This window comes from Metopolophium dirhodum, chromosome 9, assembly GCF_019925205.1.
Source record: "Metopolophium dirhodum isolate CAU chromosome 9, ASM1992520v1, whole genome shotgun sequence".
NCBI lineage: Eukaryota > Metazoa > Arthropoda > Insecta > Hemiptera > Aphididae > Metopolophium > Metopolophium dirhodum.
In genome coordinates, this window is record NC_083568.1 from 10,459,788 (window position 1) to 10,483,250 (window position 23,463).

The window sequence follows — 23,463 nt, forward strand, 5'->3', positions numbered from 1 at the left end:
AAACATAATATAATATACTTTAAGATATTTATGACAAATGAGAGGAACATAAAAGTGAATAATTACATCTATTAGTTACAGGACAACATGTCTTATAACAATATACCTACTATATAAATGTATAAGTCAACTAAATTTAATAAAAAAATAAACTTTTTCTTCCACTTATTATAAATAAGATGACGATATACATGCTTGTGAAATGTATTAATTATAATCAGCCCCAACTAAATCTAAATTTGTTTTCTTTTATAGGTTTTTTTGGTTTTTTCTTAGATAGCTGAAAACAAATTATAACGGAGTTGTATTATTAAGTATATTATGTACTATTTCTTGAAAATAATATGTAAATAATTATATTTACTTATGTCCAAATGAATTTAATTGTATGTTATCTATTGTAGGCATGTACTTTTCATTGTGAATTTCTTGCAAAGGACTAAAATATAATATAGAAGTTTAATAATACAGGATGATGATTGATGAGGTTGGCCAACGATGACCCATATGATATTATGATTATGATTTAATAACGCGCATATGAACAAGTCTCCACCTCGATGTTGCGCACGTGAATGGTAAACAATATACGCTCATTTGCATGTACTTTTTGTCAATCCTACAGATGGTCCTGATACCGCAATAAGACTTCTGAAAACTGATTTGATTAAAACATTCTTTAATATGTCTACTTGCAGTAGCGTACGCAGGATTTTAGTTTGGTTAGGGTTACACCTGAGTAAATTTTTTTCTAAACAGTTTTTAAATAATTAGTTATAACAAATTATAGTTAGTCTCAAATTTAGTCTACATTTAAAACTCTCGAGTGTTCAACCCGGACACATGGTCATCTATAGAGCCTCTTCGGGTCGTAATAAACTTGGTAATAATCGATGGACGATGACACACGATGATACACCATATGACGGTTATGGCAGACGTTTGGCGATGTTCTAAATTAGCCAAAAAACATTAAAACATTCTTTAATATGTCTACTTGCAGTAGCGTACGCAGGATTTTAGTTTGGTTAGGGTTACACCTGAGTAAATTTTTTTCTAAACAGTTTTTAAATAATTAGTTATAACAAATTATAGTTAGTCTCAAATTTAGTCTACATTTAAAACTCTCGAGTGTTCAACCCGGACACATGGTCATCTATAGAGCCTCTTCGGGTCGTAATAAACTTGGTAATAATCGATGGACGATGACACACGATGATACACCATATGACGGTTATGGCAGACGTTTGGCGATGTTCTAAATTAGCCAAAAAACTGAAACTATGACTATCTACGTCTTTATCATATTTAACAATTTATTTTATATCTATTAACAATGACCAACAATTTAATTGACTCTGTATTGAAATTGTGATGGATAAGATTTTTTATTAAAGGAAGACATTTCAGGGGGGGTTAGAACCCTAAAACCCTACCCCTGCGTACACCACTGTCTACTTGAGATCGATCAGGCCACATTTTAAGATATTTCATTTCATTTTCTAATAATCAACATTTTAAATTTCGTAAATTTTAAATATTCAATCAAAATTAATAGGAATTTAGGAATACAATTTTAACAAAGTGGCCTGATCGATATCAACAGTTGAGATCTCAAGAGTTACTATCAAGTACACATATTAACGAGTTTAAATCAGTTTTCAGAAGTCTTATCGCGTTATCAGGTCCATATGTATGATTGGAACATTTTGGTTGAAATAATTGGCAGTTTCCAATCTAACTGAGGTGTTACTATTATTATGTTATTTCGATTTAATTTTCTTAAATAGTTTAGATTCTGAGCGGAGCCATGGATGTATTGGTTTTACAATCATGTGTATTATTTCATCTTTTGTGTCTGTTGTCATCTTTTGGGGTTAGTGAAAATGCTTTGATTTTTAACTTCAGCATCTTGTTTAATGGGAAAGTGTACCTAGTTGATGCTTTGGGAAGTAAAAATTTTAAATTCCAAGTCGTTTACAAAAGCGCTGAGAAAAACAAATTAATTACATATTAAATAACCAAGAATAACGATTTTAGTTATTTTTTAGTGATTTTATAATATTAATTTAATTTACCGGCTACCATATTACGGCTCCTGTAAACCCTATTAATTTTTCATCAAAATGACCTTAGTGACTTACAAAAATTAAAGTACTTCTAGTGGTTTGATTTAAAAATGTAAAGATGTTTTAATTGGCCAACCTAGTCTCTACTTTGCATCGGTCGTAATAATAAAAATTTATAAATTTATAAAATGTAAAATATTTAATCTCGTCAAGAATTTGCTAAAAATGAAAAAGTGCTCCGACCGATGTAAAGTTAACTTGTTTACCAACACTAACATCTTTACATTTTTTAAATCGAATCAGTAGAAGTACCTTAATTTTTGTCAGTGTGACGGCTATTTCACTTCCATAAATTGGTTTTCTAATGACTTTAAATGACATGTGCATGTGTGTGCGTGCGTGCGACCATAAACCAGATAAGAAACAACAATGAAGTGTAAATTGATGTTGGTCACGAGTGATGGTGGGGGAGTATACCAGTCTTGTAAAGTATTTGAGTAAATGTATTTAAATACTTTTATAGTATTTAGGATACTTTTTAAATACTTTTTGGTTTAAGTATTTGGAAAGTATTTTAAATATTGTCTTGGATGTATTTGTATTTGAAAATGAAATACTTTTGAAAATTCAAATAAATTATTCGTCGGTCGTCACTTTTTTTTTTTGAAAACTATTATACTATTTTATTTATAAATTATTAAAATATTTTTCTTTCATAATTGTTGAGAACTCCTGTCCCATAGCTCTGTATATCCACATCATTTATATTTCATTAAGAACTGTTTAATTAGGTACCTATTATTAAAGAATTTCTATAATATAACAAGTTTTATTTTTTTTCATTTTTCAGTATACAATTGAAAGTGGTACAAAAAGTTCTATTAATACCTAGGTGAATGTATCATGACAATTTTAAATTAGTAATTACAAAATTAATTTAGCAAACTAATTTGTGGAAAAGTAAAATAAAAAAAAGTATTTGAAAAGTATTTAAATACATGTCAAGTATTTATATTTTGTTCTTAAATACTTTTTCTTAAAAGTATTTGAAATGTATTTTAAATACTTTCTGAATGGATGTATTTGTATCTGTATTTAAATACAATTTTAAAAGTATCTTTTACAAGACTGGAGTATACACACATTAATAATCATTTACTACACACACAAAGACGATCAGTAATCGCAGGAATGAAATAATTGCCTAAACACAACTCCTTAATAATGACACATTTGCAGGGGCCTTAATAATTTGTAGGTAATAACAATATAAAAATAATATAAAATATCCTAGACTGACAAACAGTCTCCGCTCAGAATCGTTTTTCGTATAGAATGATATTATATCATTGAATTCATACCATTCAATACACTGTAATGATTACAGTGACCCATACTGTACAGCAGAGCGACATCCATTTACCCGCTTTTTGTTTTGTTTTTGATAAAATTGTTTGTTAAAAATACCAATAATTCGTGTAAAAAAGTTATGGCTCGGGGAGAGGGGCTAACCACCTAGGTTCACCCACTTACAAAATGGAAAGTATATAAATGTATTTAACATATTTTAAGTATTTTTTATAATATGTAAATATGTAATCATTATACTAAACTCCCCCCCCCCCTTTTAAATTCCTGTTATAACACTGTAGAAAAGAGTAATAATAACTTAATAACAAGTTAGGTATTAATATACATTATACACACATATATCAATATAATAAAATTAATAGATAAATAAACAATAAACTCATTGAGTAAATAATTGTACAACTCAATTTTATATTATGTTGATCTTAGGTACATCTAGATTTCGATAACATTTATAGTTAACATGTATAGTATATGTACCATTCGTTTCAAGTTTAAACTTGAAAATTATAATTTACTAATTACTTATCAGGTTCATTATTTATTATTTATATTTTTATTACTATCACTACTATGAATAAGCAATAATTATATAAAACAATTATAAACAAATAAAAGCTATATCACCTTTGGTAAACCGAAGACCCTGGCGTAGATAATCCAGATAAATTACTTCCCGTAGATAAAATTGATAACTCGTTTCGAAATGACTGTTTCCTTTTTTTTTTTTAAATTATACACTTAATAAAATATGTACATATATATATTGTAACAAAAATAAAACATTATTTTTTCTCAATAGTTACCTATGTCTCATGTCTGGCATTTTCGGTTTCATAATTGCGGGAGTTTTGTTAGTTTTTGCTTCTGCGTTAATCATATTAAATGGAGTTGAATTTGTTGGAAAAATTGGCGTCGAAATGGATCGGGTTTCTGCAACGCTTGATGAAGTTTGTGGTGTATTCCGCAATGCACTTTAAGATAAATTAGTATTAACTATTATTACATTGTTATAATAGGCGTAAAATAGTAAAGATTGTGTTAATCATGTATAGCAGACAGCATGTTTCCTAACCAGTCTGCCGCGAAATGTCATGATTATTAATAAATGATTTTCTAATCGGGGATTATCTTAAATACCTGATAAATAGTGTAATAAAAATTATTTTTGTTCAGACTTACTGCCTATATTTTTGAAGCAGCATTTTATTCAATGAAAACCAAAAATCGATGACAAATGAAGAACTTGGAAGACCAGGGGGAGGGTATATTAGTTTCTAAGGTATACTTACTTTTTAGCAATCTTTAGTTCGCCCTCCAGTTTTTTAATGTATAATTTTGCTCTATTGTATTTCGATATCTACACATAATATAGTAAGGAAATTTTTTTTATAATAAATTTAACTAATAACTAGGTATGAATATTAAAAAAAATATCTATATTACAATGTACTGATGATGCCCAACTAATTTAATACGATGAGCTTTTTGGAATTTCATCACTTTGAGCAATTTTTCGTAGACTTCTTCCGGTTCTTGGAAATATTCTAAGACTTGTGGGTTCGTTTTAAACGACTAAAATAATTTTATTTACTTATTAAATTTTATATTGAGTTATAACTAAAAATAAACATCAAACTTTATAGTTTTTGTAAAGATGCATATAAAATACTGTCAAAAAATTGATCTTGTTATCATTTATTTAATATATTTATTTTAAATTACTTTTTCTCCTATCACAGTAGATGAACATTTATTCCTACAATGTCTGCAGCAATCCGGTGTCCCTGAAAATTAAATTGTATAATAAACAAAAACTGCAGGGCTCCCCTACCACAGGGGTCATCAACTAATTTCTATGAGGGTAGGTAAAAATTATTAATTTAATTGTTTTATTATAATATTTTCTTATGTTTAAATTTATGAAATTAAATCTGAAGAACAAAAAAAAATATTTAAAAAAATTAGGTATTATGGCAAAAATTTAAATATTAATTTTTTGTAAGTTAGTTCTGATAATATTGCAGGTACACTAAACTGTCTATACTACCGGCTCAATTATTGAATAAGCATTTCTATAAAACATATTATTATTACTATTTTAATCACCCTTTACCTATATATTCTTTAATCTCACGACTATATCGGACTATTGTGATATAGGTTTTAACTTATAACTTTTAAGCCTTAAAGTCTATAGGCTATAAGGGTGAGGGGGGGGGGGTAGTGTCACCCGTCGAGTATTCACGTTATTAAATTTAACAACACAGTAAAACAGAAATCACCGTAGGACTATGTACTAGACGGTATATTATACAAACCGTTTTAACTAATGTCTGTCGTTGTTTTTCTCATGAAATAAAATAGTGATAAATAATTACAAACGATATTCCGTTTGGTCCGATCCGCCATTACTCAGTACTCACCGTCCGCAAAACAAGTGCAGTTCTCGCAAAATATATGGCCGCAGCTGGTCAAGTGAAACTGTTTTTTTTTCTCATTATCTTTGCTGGGTTGAACAAAACACGAGTTGCAATGAATCCAATCCATATTTGTTCGTGGCCAGATTACAAAGCACGGAAATGGAACAGAATCAACGGATAATTTATAAATTTGATGGATGAGGCATTGAAATGGAATCATCCAAAAACGAATTATTCAGAATTTCTGTCTACCGTGCGCGGACAAAGGCGGTCATGAAATTGCATTTTGGCGCCTTCAATTTACAGTGTAGGCAACATTTCAGCCGTTCAAGTATTTTTTCACAATCATATTTTTTTTTAATAAATTGGGTGCGACGTTTAAGAATAAATATGCAAATAGTTTTAGTTAAAGTAATGCTGGAATAATGGCCACACTGAATATCTGCTCTGAATATTAATGGAATATTGGAATCTAATTAAGTCATATAAAATCATTAAGTATAATATATAAGATAATTAAAAAAATATATATTTACCACTAATTAATGATTTCAGTAATTTTAATGTTGATTACAATACTATGTCAAACGAATTGTGCTGAAACTTGTTGTTTAAAAGTTATAACTGTTTTATGTTTAATACTATATTTTTTGATCACTTATACTTTCAATTTTATCGATCAAACCAATGAAGTAATTTACGAATTTTCAATAAAAGATGAAATTTGCACATTTATAAATATGTTTTAAGTTGCCCCACCTTACACAGCGATAAAATTCTTATTGAATCTTTTATAATTAATTATTATATTATGTGCCAAACGCTGAAACGCTGTATATAAATTGGTTAGCGGTCCTACATGGTTTGTACTACATTATATAGAAAGTGTAATGCAAATGTAGTTAAGAGACAAGAATAAATAAGTAAGCATTAAAAATATTGTAAACGAAAAAAATTTATATTTATACCATAGTGTTATATCCTATTATCTATTAACAGTATTAACTACCTATACTGAATCTATAGTAAACCTATCACGCAAACTTAACCGCAGTGTTACTAAAACAATCACCGGAATCCGTAAATTGGCCGTCGTTTACTATCGAACAGAAGTAACGGGTTGTCTCCACACGGGTTTGAGTGGTACTTGTCACGTTGTCTTCGTCACCAAGTAATATTAATGATAATATAAATTGTTGTGTGTTGTCTCTTGCAAATTCGTTTATAAAAAATTGGGTGTGATACTGTTCGAAAGCCACGTAAACACAGTTGTGCCGAAATTGCCTGTACACTGTGCCGGCCAATGGATATGAATATTGAATAATAATAATATTATTATTGTTATTAAAAAATATTAGATGAAAAGATACATTTTTTCATATTGACTACGTACCAACATACTCTTTTTGGAGAGATTAGATTCATTTTTTCCTGTATATATAATTAGTATTATGATTAAAGTATTTTGAGTTGGTTCCGATGTATCATTTAAATAAAACAACATTATAAATTCCTGATTTGTGTGAACAGAAAACACTAATAATAGTTAATTTGTTAAATATTTGTATTTGCACTTGGTATAATAAATTATATTGTTCTAAAAACAACAGTTTATGTATCAGCACATTTCAAAATTAATATTTTAATTATAAGCTTTATAAGAAGCGAGTTTACATGACAGTTTTTGACTCAACTAATAAATAATATTTCCATGAATTACGTTTCCGAAGAAAAATATACCAAACAATTTAGGTCAAATATTTTTCAAATTGATACGAATCTAAACATATAATATTTTTATAACTTTTTACTCTCCTCTCCTTCGCCATAATATGCAATAAACGTGATTATTATTCACTTGACAAAGGTAAATAATCATTTATAAACATTTATGTTTAACAATTTTCGATAGCTAAGAAAACTAATCAATTTTAATGACACGTGACAGCTATAAATAACGTTTATTTTCATACACACAAATAAACAATAAAACATAATTCTAAATATTGTATAATATGTTAAAATATTATAACTCTTAAATTCCGATGCTTTCTATGATTTATTTTTTATGATAGGTAACTAATAACTAATAAGTTATTACTATATATTATAATACAACTAGAAATAAAAAACTTTAATTGAACGATTACCTATAGTGGATACTGTTAGAATAATATAGCATTATAAATGTATAAAGTATAAGCACATAATCTTGTTTTCCAAAATTATGACTAGATTATAGATTAAATCGAATAATCTACTGATTGTATAGTATCGTTATTCATTATTATTCACTAATATATTATACAGTTTCGTATTTAAAATGAAAATAACAAACGTGAATTTAACATCATAAATCATAACTTATTAATATTTAATAACAAAAACTTATTTTTATATATTTTTAAATATTTAAAAAAGGTATAAAATTTGAGATTTGGAATTTTGTAATGGCATTTATCATTATTATATTATTCAATCGTTTTCGATGAGGTATAAATGTGAATTAGATCAAAAGTGGCGATAAAAAATGTAGAATATTAGTATTCAAATATTAAATTGACAGGTTGGAAGAATACATTATTACCAGTCATAGGCAGTGATATGTTAGTATAATTATTATTGTATAAGTAATTCAATAATGTCAACACTCAATCTATATATTAACATAGAGCATATATAATGTATAAATTATATAGAATATAGCGCTGTTCTCAACATCATCACATCTATATATGAAAATTACCTAATACCCTAACCATAAAAGCTATACGTGGATAAAATAATTTTAAAAATTAGTATTGATTCTTATTAAATATTAAATTTAATAAATTTGAATACAGCAATCACTTGGACATTTATAAAAATACTAATTGAATATTTTACTTTGGTTATTATGCTATAAACGCTGCAGTTGATAATTTATCACGATTCACGGTTTTATAATTATTTAGTTCGTGATAAAATCTTTTCATTTACTCATAAAGACATAACTGTATTTTACTTTAAGGTGTTAGTGAACATTTGTAGGTAGTACTGAAGATATATATAAAGATGTTGAGAACCACAGCTATGGAATACTATTGAAAATATCTCATATCTACCTACAATATATCATAATAACTAATAAGTAGTAACCGATTAAATATTAACGATCTTTATGTATAATAAATGAAATAACAATTTTTTTTTTAAAACTTAAACCATCCGCTATTCTCATCTTTGATCTTTAACAACTCTTCCAGAGCAAATGATCCTTTGCGTTGATCATTGTCGTGTATAGAATTTCTAATAGTAGAAAAGAACAACAATTAAAATATTATATTAATTAAAAAACAGCTAAATAAATAATATGTTATGGGTTCACGAGCTTATAAAAAACTTACATGGAAACTCTTGTTGAAGACACGGTCAGTCTGTTCATGGGATAGCTGCGTCTGATGGTCTTCGCGTGTTTCTTCAGTTGTTTTTTCTGTTGCAGCCATTTATAGAAATTTTTTTCGTTTTCCGCTCTCTTCTTCTGCTCTTCTTCGTGTTTCTTTTGCCTCAACTCTTTCCTCCGCCTCTCTCGTTCCATTCTAGTGTTACGCCTCTCCAACAGTTGTTCAGCCGACAGCCCGTACTCGGATCGGAGGCCGTTGTAGCCCGGCAAACGAGGACGTTCGCCGCTGCCGGCGGCGGAGGACTTCTTGATGGTACCTCCACCGCTCAAGCTTGTCGGGCTGAGTTGCAGCTCTTCCCCAACCGTGGACTGCTTCTTTTTGATCACTAACTTCGCCCCCTTGTTGTTTCCGGACTTGTCCGTCTGAAATTCCAGAAACAAATCTGCGTTTGGCGTCTTGGTTATTCGGGGCTTGGCGTTCTCGCCGTTTTTCGCTGCCCTCAGGTTTATGTGGAAGAACCTATTCGCAGACTTGTCGTTACAGTTGTTCGAAGAACTCGTTTCGTCGACTGCCTGCCGATTATTCTTACGGTTCAGCGGTTTGAGCTTACCCTTTGGGTCCATTTCAAAGTAATATGTCACGCGAGCCTTGTTGTTTTTATTTATATTATTATTATTAATATTGTTGTTGTTGTTATTATTGTTATTGTTGTTACCGTTGCTGCAGTTGATCATCTGCTGCTGAATCTGGGCAGACGACGGTTGAACCTTTTTCTCGGATGTTTTTATATTTTGCTTAATTTTTTTTTGCACGTTCCGCAACGATGCGAAACAACCGACTTTTTTCATGGGCTTACAGTCGACTTTCTTGTCGTTCGACGCCCCCGCTACCTGCACCGCACGTTTACGCTCTCCAGTGATTTCCTTCAGCTTGTTTCTCAGCTCCTCCGCATCCAGTTTCTTGGGAACGTATATGTTTACATCACCTTCTTCCAACGGTTTTTCAGCACAGTTTTCGTACATCTTGTATTGCGTGTGAGTGAACAGTTCCGGGAAGTACGTCACCTGTTCGTCAATCGCCGATCCTTGGCGCGTCTTGTTGTTCCTGTCCATGATCGTCTTGAACTCATCCCCGGACTCTATAACATTTATGAACAATGGGTCGTCGGAATCAGACGAAAAACTCCTGCTGAACGAAGTGCTTGAATAAGCTTTGTCGTCTGTGTCTGTGTCCTGCGTCCTATCGGTAGTCGAACTGCATATCACATCGTTTTGGTCGTCTGCATCATCGTCTCTTAACAAATCAATTTTTGCCAAAATGTCTTTATCCTCGGTGTCATCAATCGGACGATCGGAAAGAATAACCTCGGCCCCTTGAAGTGTTTCCGTGCCGATCGACACTGTACCTATAAATAGTATTAATACGACTTATAATAACCCTGAGAATAAACATCATCCATGTATAAGCCCTCAGATAGTCCCACAGTAAATAATATATTAAAAAAATTTTCTTGCTGATTTTTCAAAGGGATAAGAAAAGAAAACTATATTACCTACTGTAGTTAACAAATAATAATATCACCATAATTTAATTTAAATTAATACCTACTATAATATTTAACCCTTAATAAAAATCAATATGTGTAGGTACCTATATATATATATATATTTATTGTTTATAAATTATGTATAATAATATGGTATTGGTACATAGCACTAGAACAGCAGTATGGTTTAATATATAAAACCTAACAGAAAACTACTAAACATGTGTTAGGCATGAAATAAATTATAATTTTAATCTTAAACAATATAAACTGAAATACTAATAATAGGTACTATACTGCACTGTCAAAATATAAAAAACCAGGAGCATTATAAATAGGTAATTTATTTTATTTAGGTTTCAGTAGGCATTTAAAATAATGTGCACTATAAAAAATGTTGTTAAATTTCAACTAACGTCACCATGTAAATTTACCCTTGATATGTAAGTTAATTAATTTTGCATACAAAAGTAGGTAAATTTATCACAAGTATGAAGTACATAATATTCACGTTCATTTCTGTGTAAATTTCGACTGAAAGCGTTATGTAAATATACAAGGGTTATCAAAATAAATTCATTCTGTATGTAAAATGTTAGTAAATTTGTTACAACTACGCATGTAAATGATGTTTGTATACATTTTTGTGTACATTTCAACTAGAAGTGCCATTAAATATACACAGGTAATCAATGTAAATTATTTATACGTAAAAAACATTAGTAAATTTATCATAACTATACATAAGTAAATAATGTTTACATACACTTCTGTGTAAATTTTAACTTCTGAAATACAGTGAAACCTCATCAAATAGCGGACATCTCCAAATAGTGGACAAAATGACAGCACCCTAGTATCCGATATTTAGAGGTTTTACTGTATATGCTACATAATACATAATATATAGGCTTGATTATGTGTTTGATTTTTTATCGAGAATTTCGCATATTCGACGTCCGAGGGCGGCTCAGCACGTCGTCCACTATCAGACGCGGTCGGATCGCCCGCTCGGACGCCCGCAACGGACGTCGAGAGCTCTTTCGGAAATCGCCGGGACGTCAAAACGGTTTAAGGGTCATAGATTTGACTTCAATTCTCAACTCGATAGGTAGGTAGGTAGGTAGGTAAGGCGGCAGTACGGCCGCCGGGATTTCTCTTTTATTTGCGTTTTTTCTTTTGTATTTACCTTTTGTTATCGTATAAATTTCAACTCCAATATTATGTACTTAAAAGTGAAATAGGTTGGTTAATTTCAACCAATATTAGTTGTTAAATTTCAACTTTGAAAGAATGTAAATTTACACACATGGTGTTATTAATGTGTGTTGCCACACATTTAGTGTAAATTTACACATAACATTTTTTACAGTGTGTAGGTACCTATATAAAAATTAAAAACATAATAAACGTTATAAAAATTATAAATGACTTTCGTATAAGTTAAAAAAAATTATTAACAACGCTCGTCCTCTCCCTATACAAATAATCAGTGCTCATTTGAAGGAGGGTTTTACTTCTGTGGACATTTACCGTACATAATACAAGCATGTGCTCATTAAACATTCTATTGTCTACGCAAACACGGAAAACGCCATACCAATGTCTTCGAAACTGTCCAATACCACGACAGTGTTGTCGAACTTGACTTTTCCCGGAACGTTCACAAATTTGCTCTCGCTGGCGTTTGCCAATTCTCGGTTTGCTTCGTATATTTTTGACCGCAGATCGTACGGTTTGTCGGACGGCTTCAGTACTGTGCCAGACGCGAAATACACTTCTAAAGAGTCACACCGTATACATATTAAAAACTAAAATGAGGGAATAGGCCATAAATTAAAAACAAAACAAAACTGTTCAAACAAATGCACCTTTTAATTTAAAAAAAAAAAATGTTTTTGCAATACATTTGAAAACGTAGTTTTATTTTTAACGTATTAATAATTAATATTTTATAATAAACAACAATACTTACTTATGAAATCTTCTTCGTCGTCCACATCATAATCGTTTAATGCAGTTGTTCCACCGGTATTCGACGCCACACGTACTGACGATTTCGAGTCCATAAAAGAACTACTGTTGTTTTCGGAAGAAATAACTCTTGTCGGGTAATCCAAATCGTAAATATCGAACGGTAAGTTTTCATCGCTCTCATTTTCGATGGTTTTTATTTTTTTCTCCGAACTCATTTCCTTCAATAACAAAATTTAGTTAGCTAAAAAATATTATCAATATCAATAAGTCTTAGATCGCTAGTAATCTACAACGATTATTATGATTAACCACAATTATATATTTATATAACTTTAATAAGTTTAAGTGCAGTGGAAATTATTGAATTATCTTAATTTTGTAAGTCGAAAAATGTTGCGAGGTACACATTTTGTCGTTTTTGTAATTTATTTATAAATAAATGACAGTGATATATTACGTTTGAAGAATATAAAACATTTAAACGTTATAGTTATTATTCGCATTTTATATTGAATTGCTGATATACTTTCGTAAATCTTAATAATTAATTTGAACAATTAGAACTATTCATTACTCATTGCTCATTAGTCATTACCAGTGGCGCACTCAGGATTTATTCAAGGGGAGGGGGGGGGGGTGTCCAAAAAATGTATTTAACTAAGTACTGTTTTTCTGTTCTTTTCCTGAGTATATACATAGGTACATGTTATTTTATTTGTTGGGTAAAAAAGCGTGAAAATTTAATGCAAGGCTCCTGATATATTGTTACAATAGAATTTTGAAAAATATTAAAAATACATAGGCACAATTTTTTTATAAGAATTAATAGTTCAAATTTTGACAAAATGTATCAAATTCAATAATTATTTTGTAGTTAAAAATGTATAAAATGTTCAACTTTTATAGCTAAAGATTTAAAATTAATATGTCAAGTATAGTATGTCAATTAATTATTATTATTCTCTCATATTAATTTCATAATATGTAGTAATCTATCTAATCAATAAGTTTCGATGAACATTTCAGGGAAACTTTTAAAAATAAAAACCCCCCTGGGTCATTACTCGTTACTCATTAGTCATTAATATTATTGGGATCTAACATGTAGTTAAGTATTCAAAGACTGGTCTCATCAGTTTTATTTAAAAATCCAATACAATTTAATATTTATTTTTTATAATATAAAATATTTGCTCCCCAAGCAAATAAAGTGTAAAACTATTTAAACGTATTATCTTTGATGAAAAAGTAAAGCATGTACCTATCTACTTGTTAATAATATGAGGTATTGAAATTTACATTTAGCGAGTGTAAAGTTTTATTTTTATATAAAATAGATTGTGTATGAATGTTTGATGAATTGGTTATTGATATACCTATTTATGGCTGTATAAAATATTCAATTTTTTTTGCATTTTGTTTTCTTCAAAAATATAATGCTACAATAAGATAATTTATTAAAAAAAATGTTATTTTTATAATAATATAATATACCAACTCTTATGTACATATTTATTTGTTATAAAGATAATATTTTCCAAATAATACCATACTACATTGGTCATTGACACATAATACATAGTAGGTTGTATAGGTACATATACTACAACAATTTTGTTGCGAATTTTTCATTTGATAAACGTATGTATACTTCGAATGGTTTTATTATAGACTAAAGTCAACTTTCAGGCCTCACTTCAGGTGCAGGTTAAGTAATTTAAAAATAATATCAACTCTATTATTAACAGTTGTCAGTATGGGTATTAAAAGGGTGACTAAAATATAAAAGTCGATGATACGATTTCATCACTATTCACGAATATGCATAAACCTGCAAACATATACTTTAATTGTTGTGTTTATACAAGTAGTACAAAATAGGTCGTGAGCGTGCGTGCGAGCATAATATTATGTGCGTATATTAACGTCGTTGCCTACGTAATTGTGCGTACCTTTACAAATTAGATAATGCATATTGTATACCCACCTAAACCGAGAATAATAATGATTTTTTTTTCAATTCGTGAAACCAAAAATAAAAAACTAAAATAACAATTATTATTTCTCCACTTCTACACAGCTTATAGAAAAAATATCGCGAGTATTCCATAAAACGTCTGTAACTTCAACGGCTCACCACCTAAAAAATCAAAAATTTGATCCATGATAGTTAAAAAACAAAAAGTAGACATCAGTTGTTGTCCATGCATGATATAAAAATAAAATAAAATAAAATATAATAACAAACAATAATAGCGGTAACAATAATAACTAATAAGTGAATGCAAAAACATAGCAATATAACCACAATGAAAAAATATCTTTTAAAATATATTCCATGCAAATCAAAATCAGTTTCAATTTCAGCATTTAGGTAGGTACCTACGTAAACAATTATTAGAAAAGTCTTAAAATATTTGCGATTTTAAATATTATTGAAGTTAAAAATTGTCTATACTTTATAGGTACATAAAAAGTGATTCACCCACAATGCTAATCCTTCATTTATTCTTAAAAAGGAATTTATTGAAATTCTGATTTTTGGAATTTTTACGTAAGCTAGCCTATTCAAATTCACTATTATAATAAGATCATATTTTCAAATACCTACTTGGATTTCTATACAATTAAAGGCATGGCCTGCTGTGATGATATAAACTTAATTTTTTAAAATAAGAAGCACTCATTTTAATTGTAAATAGTTAATCCATAAGAATTTAATTTTAATTTTGATGTTTCTAAAGGTTAAAGTTCGAAATTCAAACGAGTAATTAATGATTTTTTGAACTTTGTGTAATTGTGTAATGTTTACAATTTTACATAAAAAATAAAATAGTTGAAATATTTATTCTAAAAATTATATACTCGTAAAATGTTATTACTTAGTATATTATTACTATAGTACATTAGTGCTATGCTATCCGCTTCGCTGTGTCTGATTATCTGTGTGGCAGTACGTATTTTACAATAATAATAATATATATTTACCTGCATATACCTATAGATATTATATACAATATCTGGAATCGAAAATCACACATATAACCGTTGTGCAGATTTTCTTTTAAGTCAAATCAATCGTCAGACGTTCGCGTCTATTATAATATAGACCTCCAACGGATGGGTTTCGTATATGCGTATGGGTATAGACTGTAGGTAGGTAACCAATTAATATACGCAATTGTAATGTTATCGAACTTCCGAACGAAACGAATACTGTGGCAGATGCATTATAATAAATTTTACACTACAGCGGTGTAGTTGTAATGCCGAGACCGGATGACTCTTCAGCGAAAAGGCGTCGGAATAATAAAATATCAATCTTTACAAATATCTGAGGAAAAAACACACACGTATACACGCACACCTACATACAAAATATTATTGTATAATTTTATTATGCGCACTCGACTAGTGTCAGTGACATTATCGTAATAAAAGTCTAATATATTATAGGAACACGTCTGCGCCTTCTGGAATTCAAACGATCGTCCCAATCGGTAAATATGTTTATCGGTGTTGCTTAGGCAACTTCAACCCCATAACGTGATTTTTGTTTAATGTTCAGTCGGTTGGTTCGTTCAATCGTTCGTATCATTACTATAGAATACGACGACACAACACTATTACGATGATATTGATATTAAATATACGCTCAGTCAGTGCGGCGTACTCAAATGGTGTATAGCCATAAAAGTATGTATATTATAGCTATTATAGGTAGGTTACATAGGCGGAAATCCATTACAATTTCAGGGGGGGAGGTAACATTTTTAACATTGATATAAGTGGGGGGCTAAGACCCCCCCTATTTCCATAGGTCAGTGGCGCAACTAGGGCTGAAATATTGGGGGGGCTGTAGCCCCACCTGACATTACATGAAAAGTAATCCGTGGGGGGCGATGCCCACACACCCCCATATATGTTCACTTAAAAATATAAAAAAATCATACAAACAAAATCAATTATTTATTTACTCAAGTATTTAATTATACCTTATTTTTTAATATTTATATTATAATTTTCAAACATTAACAATAATATTTTTTGCTTAATACCTTTATATTATATATTATAATATATTCCCGAAATAAAATATTACGTTTCCTAAAAATATTTTAACGATATGCAAATAATAATTATTATTATTAGAAGTAGATGTTACAAGTTTTACTTAATATAGATAGATACAATATTGAATAGATTATAAAATAAAAATATTTCTATATTTCTAATATATTTTTAATCCATACATCAAATAAAATAAATAATTATTAATCAAATAGTTAATGAATGTACATACCTAATCAGTAATTTTTTTAATGACCCTAATCTCCAGGACACTTACCACCCTTTAAACTGAGGCACATGCCTCAAATTAAGTCCTTCATCACGCCACTGGTTGGTGCATTCGGGAGATTAAAGTTTAAAATTCTCAATAAATTTCAATAGCACATGAAAAAATAAGACAAAAATTAACAAAATGTAGAAATTTTTTGTTGGGTAAAAAAGCGTGAAAATGTACTACAAGGCCCTGATATATTGTTACAATAGCAGCTAAGAAATATTAAAAATACATAAGCATATATTTTATTTTATAAGCATTAAAAGTTTGAATTTTGAAAAAATGTATCAAATTTAAAATGTAAAAATAATTTTGTAGTTAAAAATTTATAAAATATTCAACTTGTATTGCTATGGATTGATTTATTTAAATCAAGGTTCCACGTAAATAAGTAAATAAATTACTTTATTCACAATAATATTTTCAAAATATATACTTAGTAATATACCATTGTATTCAAATTTAACACCATCCATTACAGTGACCCGCTAGGCCACTTATAACCTAGTGTACAGCAGAGCAACACCCGCTTTCCCAGGAGCCCATCTTTTTTTAAATAGATTTAGTATGCTGTGGCATATTGATATTATACGCTCCAATCACGATGTAGAGAAGAAATATTTTCTCTACATCGTATACCAATGCTCCATCCATAGTATAATACACGGACTAAGATAGAGTCCGTGGCATAATATTATCTAAAATTTGATCCCGTTTGTGTTAACACTGTACCTTCGCGCCATAGACATATAAATTATTTAATAAATTATCAGAGATTTTAAATAACCTTATATTAAAATATTAATTATTATTTAAAATCTCTGTAAAATATTTATATGTCCATGCTTCGCGCCGAATTATCATTATGGTATTTACCGGGTAAATTATTCTTGTGGACTGTGGTTGTATGTGGTTTTCCGGTGTTTTTTTTTGTTCTACTTTCGTTATCACAGAGTGCGGCTGATAACAGTACAAAGTACAACAACGAAATTGTTTCGAAAAAGACCAAACGAAAACAAGACTGACACAACGACAGAATATAGCTGTTGCACTATAGTATCACCGAACTCTAGACAATAACTTTAATTATTAATTATTATTATTAGTTATTACACATCGAGCAAATCGGGAAACTCCGTATATTTTTTAGCATCGTCATTATGTTCCCGAACGGCTTTTGTCTTTTTTAAATTTCATTAATACCAAATACAGACGACAGATTCGCATATTTAGCCGAGGAGACACGATGATCACTAAGTTAATTTTGGCATATTTGGCTATGAACACTATTGACACAAGCAATGCGGAAGAGTTCAAATGCAAGAAGTTTGCCGACGGATCGGTCTATCCATCCAGCACCATCGAATCTACCAATCACAAATTGCAGTACACCAAAGCATTGAGTGAGTAATAAGTAATAACTGTTATTCTATGTAGTTGTTTACATCCATACATGCCTGACCTTAGGTCTTGCAGACTAATATGAGTATATGACTGTTTTTAAAGGCTCTCTTTGTTTTTAGTATCAAAACCAGCTCCTGATTGGAAGAGCACAGCTGTCATTAATGGTTCATTGCAAGAGCTGAAGCTAAAAGATTTTCGTGGGAAGTATTTAGTGTTCTTCTTTTACCCATTGGACTTGTAAGTATTTACCTTGGACTCTGCACCTTCTCCGAGTAGTAATGATTTACATTGTTTTTCAGCACATTTGTTTGCCCAACAGAAATATTAGCTTTCAATGACCGTATTGAGGAGTTTCGGAGGATCGATGCCAATGTTGTTGCGGCATCAGTAGACTCACATTTTACACATTTGGCTTGGGTAAACACACCACGAAAGGATGGTGGTTTGGGTAACTTGTCAATCCCCCTGTTGTCTGACATGACTCATAAAATATCCAAAGATTATGGTGTTTATTTGAGCGATGTTGGTCATTCCCTAAGGTATTATCTAGGTATAAAGCACTGTTGGCAACAAAACTATTTATTAATTGCATTTGTTCTAGGGGACTTTTTATTATAGACAATAGAGGTATACTCCGACAAATCACAATGAATGACTTGCCAGTCGGTCGAAGTGTAGATGAAACTCTAAGACTAGTACAAGCATTTCAATATACAGATATGCACGGAGAAGTATGTCCTGCTAATTGGAAACCTGGTGAACAAACGGTAAAATCAATGATTTATTATGATTATAGAATAGTTAAAATCTATTTCAACTTATATTTTTGATAACATTTATTTTAAAATAAGAAACACATAAAAGAATCTTGATTAATTTTGTTTCAAACTATAATATTATCTTTCAGGATATACTTTTAGGGCACTTAATTTGTTTTAAAAAAAATGAAATAAGTTCTTTTGAACATGCAAATTGTGTGAATATTTTATTCATTTTATAAACTAGTGTTTTTGATTTAAATCTTGTAGCTATTTTTGTTAAATAATTATTTTTTAATCTTAGTAAAATGTAAGATTTGATGATACATTTTGTTTAAACTAAATATTCCTCATCAATCATCATAGGTATTCAAAAATATTGTTAAAAAAAAAAAAACCACCTACCCTAAATATTGTGTATGAAGAACACACTGTACTTGCATAATATTTCAATAATTAAAACAATAAAAAATTGCTATCAGCAATTTTATTTGCTTTTTGTTGTTTAACACTTTTACTAGCAAATGTAAATTCAATCATTATTAATAAATTAATTTGTGCAATTTGTATGTTTCAGATAATTCCTGACCCTATTAAGAAGAAAGAATATTTTGATAGACTGATCGAATTATAACCTACCTGTGTGGAGATCTCTTAATTGCCAAAACATAATTATTTATAACTTATAAAGCATCACAAAGACACAAACATATAAACATTAAATAATATTTTTTTTATTTCAACATAATGTTTTATTTTTATTAAAATATGTCAATTTCTCACCGAGTGTTGATGATAGAAATAATACACACTGACATTTCATGACACATACATGTATTATATTTTGTAAGTATAAAAATGCATTTATTTACACAATAACATGGCATTTATAGCGTCTACAGTATGATATAATAAATAAAAACGTTACTAGTAACATATTATCAAAATACCGTTAATTCGATAGTTGCAGAAATTTTTAATGGATACAATTAAAATCGATGCGAGTACAACATAAATTAAAATTATATTATTATAACACATAACAGTGTACAAAAAAATTTATATATTATCCAGTGTAGTTAGGTAAGTATGTGAAAATATTGGTAATACATGACTGTGTATTATTACTATTTTCCAATGGCATTAAACGTCAACCAATGTGGTATAAAAACAACTATAACAAGGAGTGTGACAATAATAAAATCGGATTTTTTATAATACATAATAATATATTACTCACGCACACATTTCAATTTCCATTCAAATCGATAGTGTCGTGATATTTATTTATTTACATCTCACCAACGTAATTCGGATCTCGGTAATGGCTTGCGTATTTGACAACACACCTGTATATGAATTAGCTATCGCCTATCGATCTTAACACATAATTAACAACAAACCTAAAATCTAATATAATATATATACAAATATATGATACTATTAGATACTAATAAGTATTAATCTTTGTACACCACTTGTACGATTATATAATAATATATAAATTAATAACAAAAAAAAAAATTGACATTCATTATAATTTATAATATTATGCTCTTTCAATGATAGAATATGTACCGTGCACTACCTAACCTGAAGATGTCCTCGCAGACTATTCATTATAAACATCAAATAATCACGTGACGAGTGTGAGTTACATCGATTTACGACGACGCCATGCCGATTAATTAATTGTTAAAAATGTATATAATAAATAATTATCGTACTTACGGAATATTTTTTTTAAATTAAACATATTATATAAAAGCTACAATATTAATACAAGTACTTAGTAACACTAACCTAATAATATAATAATAATAATACATTGAGTTAATGAAAAATAATCGTTGAAAATGCTTCGATTCATGAGATCAGAGAGAGAGAGAGGGAGTGAGCGATAGGAAGGAGGCGGGAGATGGATTTCGACTTTCGAGTAACCTAAAAAATACTTGAAAATAATGAGTCGACCCTTCGTAGCTTTTCGCCATCCGCGTCGTGGACCACTGCGAAAGCATGACCGGCCGGCCAACATGATATCCATACAACAATATCGTCTCACATTGCCCAAGTCGTCGTGGACTTGGCGTATACAATAGCAAGTCATTGATATATTATATGCTTCTTATTGTCATCGTCTCCGAAAACTTGGCCACCGCCGAGAGACCTCAACGGACTCTTTGCCAGACTTGTAACGTCCACTCAAGTTACTCAACCGAGATACACGATGGACAGGTGTGTATGATTATTTAGTCGTTGGAAGTCCAGAGGGGCGGTAAATTATTTTTTCTTACGCACAGAAAACGCGAATCGTTCATTTCCGTTTTTTTTGTACACTGTCGTCATCGGCTCGTGTCGATAAAAAACGGTTTGTTTTTCTCAAAACCGAGTCATCGACAGCCGATACCGAATTATATTAGCCACATAAATATATTATAATATGCCGTCGTTTAATATTGATATACCATCCGTTTTTGTCCAGCAACGACCGACCCGTTTGACCTATCCTACAAAATTCGAATTTATTTTGTTCTCGCAATCTCTCGGGTTGGCGAATTCGACGATAGGCAGCGTAACGTGACGCACGCCTTCGGTATAATATTATATTCAGATCCTCCTCGCTTATCATCCGGAACGGAAACGGATGTTATACGCCTGCCACCGCCGCCATTTAAATCGGGATATTAATATAATATTTTACACGTCAGTCGCCGCAGCAGATGTATCAAACTGCGGCGATATTATTATAATACACGTCTTATGTGATGGATAACGGTGACGACGACGATGACGGCTTTGGTCGTAGTAACAAACCGATCGGTAAGGATATGAATGTGGAGGAAGGGTTGGGGAGGAGGGGGTCGTGGTTGGCGGGTCTCGTGACGATTTTTTTTTTTTGATTTTTTCAAATTTTCGATTTTTTCTCTCTTCTTTGCGTACGTGTTCACAGCGTGAGCGTCGTGTTCGGAGCGCCCGCAGCGGTGGCCGTGTCGGCGGACGCCCACGCGGGTCATATGCTCAGCGACGGCCGCTTCTTCCGGTCCCGCTTGCTGCTGTTCTTGCCGAATATCGTGCCCAGCACCTTGGATACGCTGTTCACGCCCAGCTTGCGCCTGATCGGCAATCCGCGGAGCAGCTGCACCGCCCGAGTCTCGCGCAACAGCGAGTGGAATGCCAACGACACGCCCGCGAAGTTCTCGGCCGCGCTCACCTCGTAGAACTGACAGCCGAACCGCAGCGACAGCTCTTGTCCCGCGTCCACGGCCACTAGCCTGCAACAATCGAGTGCGATTTTTAGTTATGCGTATATTATAATAATATTTATTGTATATATATAATATAGTTTGTATAATATATATATTACGTAGGTATAGGTTAAGTTAGGTATATACCCACTTATGATATATAGACTATTTTAAATTTTTATATTATATACCAAGTAAATCGTACACGGTGTTCGACGTGTATACCTATAATATAATATACATCAGTGGCGTATACAAGGGGGGCGTGGGGGTCAGATCCCTCCCATTGGCTTTGGAGTGGATAATCTTCCATATTGTGTTTAATGTGAATTTTGAATCAATTCAAATTATATTCATTGTTCCTTATTGTTAAATATTTTACTACCTAAGTAAAAATTGTTGACAGGGGGTGGGGGATTTCCATTTTCCTCCTCCCATTTAGCTATATCGTTTCTTTTTTTTTGATCCCTCCCCCCTTTTTAGAAATCATGTCTACGCCACTGATATATTGTATAAGGTGTTAAGTTGGGCAATAACGCTTATATATAATATATTGTCACTTTTTTTCAAACTTTATTTTTGCCAGTTCATTAATTTACAAAAAAATTTGATAACGTCTTAATAATAAATTCTATATCAGAGGTTAATATAAAACATTTAATTTAATATTTTTATGTGTGTTTGAACCATAGACATATTAATATATTAACTACGCGTCTTACATAACCTGTCATGTGTTGTTTAGTGTTAATAACTGTTAGAAACATATAGCCATACCTGAGCACATGATACCACCAAGTTATGATATAGCTGTATATAAATTATTACGTGTGACCAAGGTGGTAATTAGAAAACATTGAGTGCATTAATAATTTTTAACTAAACTACAAGTTAAAAAAAAGACCGGGCTTGTTTTTATGGTGGTTAAAAGTAGTTTTACTG

The 23,463-nt window shown here is 30.6% G+C and overlaps 4 protein-coding genes and 1 long non-coding RNA gene across 5 annotated transcripts in view; 1 reads left to right on the forward strand and 4 right to left on the reverse strand.

The window, feature by feature from the left end:
* Positions 1–167: 167 nt before the first annotated feature.
* Positions 168–5,990, reverse strand: LOC132951664 (probable E3 SUMO-protein ligase RNF212). Its single transcript, XM_061023493.1, has 8 exons — positions 5,867–5,990; positions 5,166–5,227; positions 4,887–5,015; positions 4,733–4,800; positions 4,247–4,414; positions 4,068–4,157; positions 365–439; positions 168–280 (listed from the first exon to the last, which is right to left on the reverse strand). Exons 1-8 carry the CDS (start codon positions 5,988–5,990, stop codon positions 250–252), a joined length of 747 nt encoding a protein of 248 aa, XP_060879476.1. The 3' UTR covers positions 168–249.
* Positions 5,991–8,137: 2,147 nt separating this feature from the next.
* LOC132953097 (putative uncharacterized protein DDB_G0290989) lies at positions 8,138–12,888 on the reverse strand. The gene is made up of 4 exons (XM_061025665.1): positions 12,768–12,888; positions 12,393–12,572; positions 9,250–10,651; positions 8,138–9,151 (listed from the first exon to the last, which is right to left on the reverse strand). The coding sequence occupies exons 1-4, from the start codon at positions 12,859–12,861 to the stop codon at positions 9,055–9,057; spliced, it is 1,773 nt and encodes a 590-aa protein (XP_060881648.1). The 5' UTR covers positions 12,862–12,888; the 3' UTR covers positions 8,138–9,054.
* Positions 12,885–15,887, reverse strand: LOC132953100 (uncharacterized). The gene is made up of 3 exons (XR_009665550.1): positions 15,758–15,887; positions 14,757–14,909; positions 12,885–12,987 (listed from the first exon to the last, which is right to left on the reverse strand). It is a non-coding gene; the product is annotated as an uncharacterized LOC132953100 (long non-coding RNA).
* Positions 15,888–17,993: 2,106 nt separating this feature from the next.
* Positions 17,994–20,024, forward strand: LOC132953098 (peroxiredoxin-2-like). Its single transcript, XM_061025666.1, has 5 exons — positions 17,994–18,517; positions 18,638–18,755; positions 18,818–19,057; positions 19,120–19,285; positions 19,854–20,024. Exons 1-5 carry the CDS (start codon positions 18,361–18,363, stop codon positions 19,908–19,910), a joined length of 738 nt encoding a protein of 245 aa, XP_060881649.1. The 5' UTR covers positions 17,994–18,360; the 3' UTR covers positions 19,911–20,024.
* Positions 20,025–20,125: 101 nt separating this feature from the next.
* LOC132953099 (ras-related and estrogen-regulated growth inhibitor-like) overlaps positions 20,126–23,463 on the reverse strand; it is an 81,556-nt gene continuing 78,218 nt past the window's right edge. The window contains exon 6 of the mRNA XM_061025667.1: positions 20,126–22,548. Within this exon, the coding sequence (XP_060881650.1) occupies positions 22,287–22,548 (262 nt within the window). The 3' untranslated portion in view covers positions 20,126–22,286. The remainder of the gene's footprint in view (positions 22,549–23,463) is intronic.

Excerpts from the sequence above, each read along its gene's own strand:
- LOC132953097 (XM_061025665.1), bottom strand. The coding sequence starts at position 12,861 with ATGGACTCGAAATCGTCAGTACGTGTGGCGTCGAATACCGGTGGAACA. Across the intron at positions 12,573-12,767 it reads CGACGAAGAAGATTTCATAA|AAGTGTATTTCGCGTCTGGC; the intron begins GTAAGTATTGTT and ends GTGACTCTTTAG. Across the intron at positions 9,152-9,249 it reads TCTTCAACAAGAGTTTCCAT|AAATTCTATACACGACAATG; the intron begins GTAAGTTTTTTA and ends TTCTACTATTAG.
- LOC132951664 (XM_061023493.1), bottom strand. The coding sequence starts at position 5,990 with ATGGATTGGATTCATTGCAACTCGTGTTTTGTTCAACCCAGCAAAGAT. Across the intron at positions 5,228-5,866 it reads CTGCACTTGTTTTGCGGACG|GGACACCGGATTGCTGCAGA; the intron begins GTGAGTACTGAG and ends TTTAATTTTCAG. Across the intron at positions 4,415-4,732 it reads GAACTAAAGATTGCTAAAAA|TGCATTGCGGAATACACCAC; the intron begins GTAAGTATACCT and ends TTTATCTTAAAG.
- LOC132953098 (XM_061025666.1), top strand. The coding sequence starts at position 18,361 with ATGATCACTAAGTTAATTTTGGCATATTTGGCTATGAACACTATTGAC. Across the intron at positions 18,756-18,817 it reads TTCTTTTACCCATTGGACTT|CACATTTGTTTGCCCAACAG; the intron begins GTAAGTATTTAC and ends ATTGTTTTTCAG. Across the intron at positions 19,058-19,119 it reads GATGTTGGTCATTCCCTAAG|GGGACTTTTTATTATAGACA; the intron begins GTATTATCTAGG and ends CATTTGTTCTAG.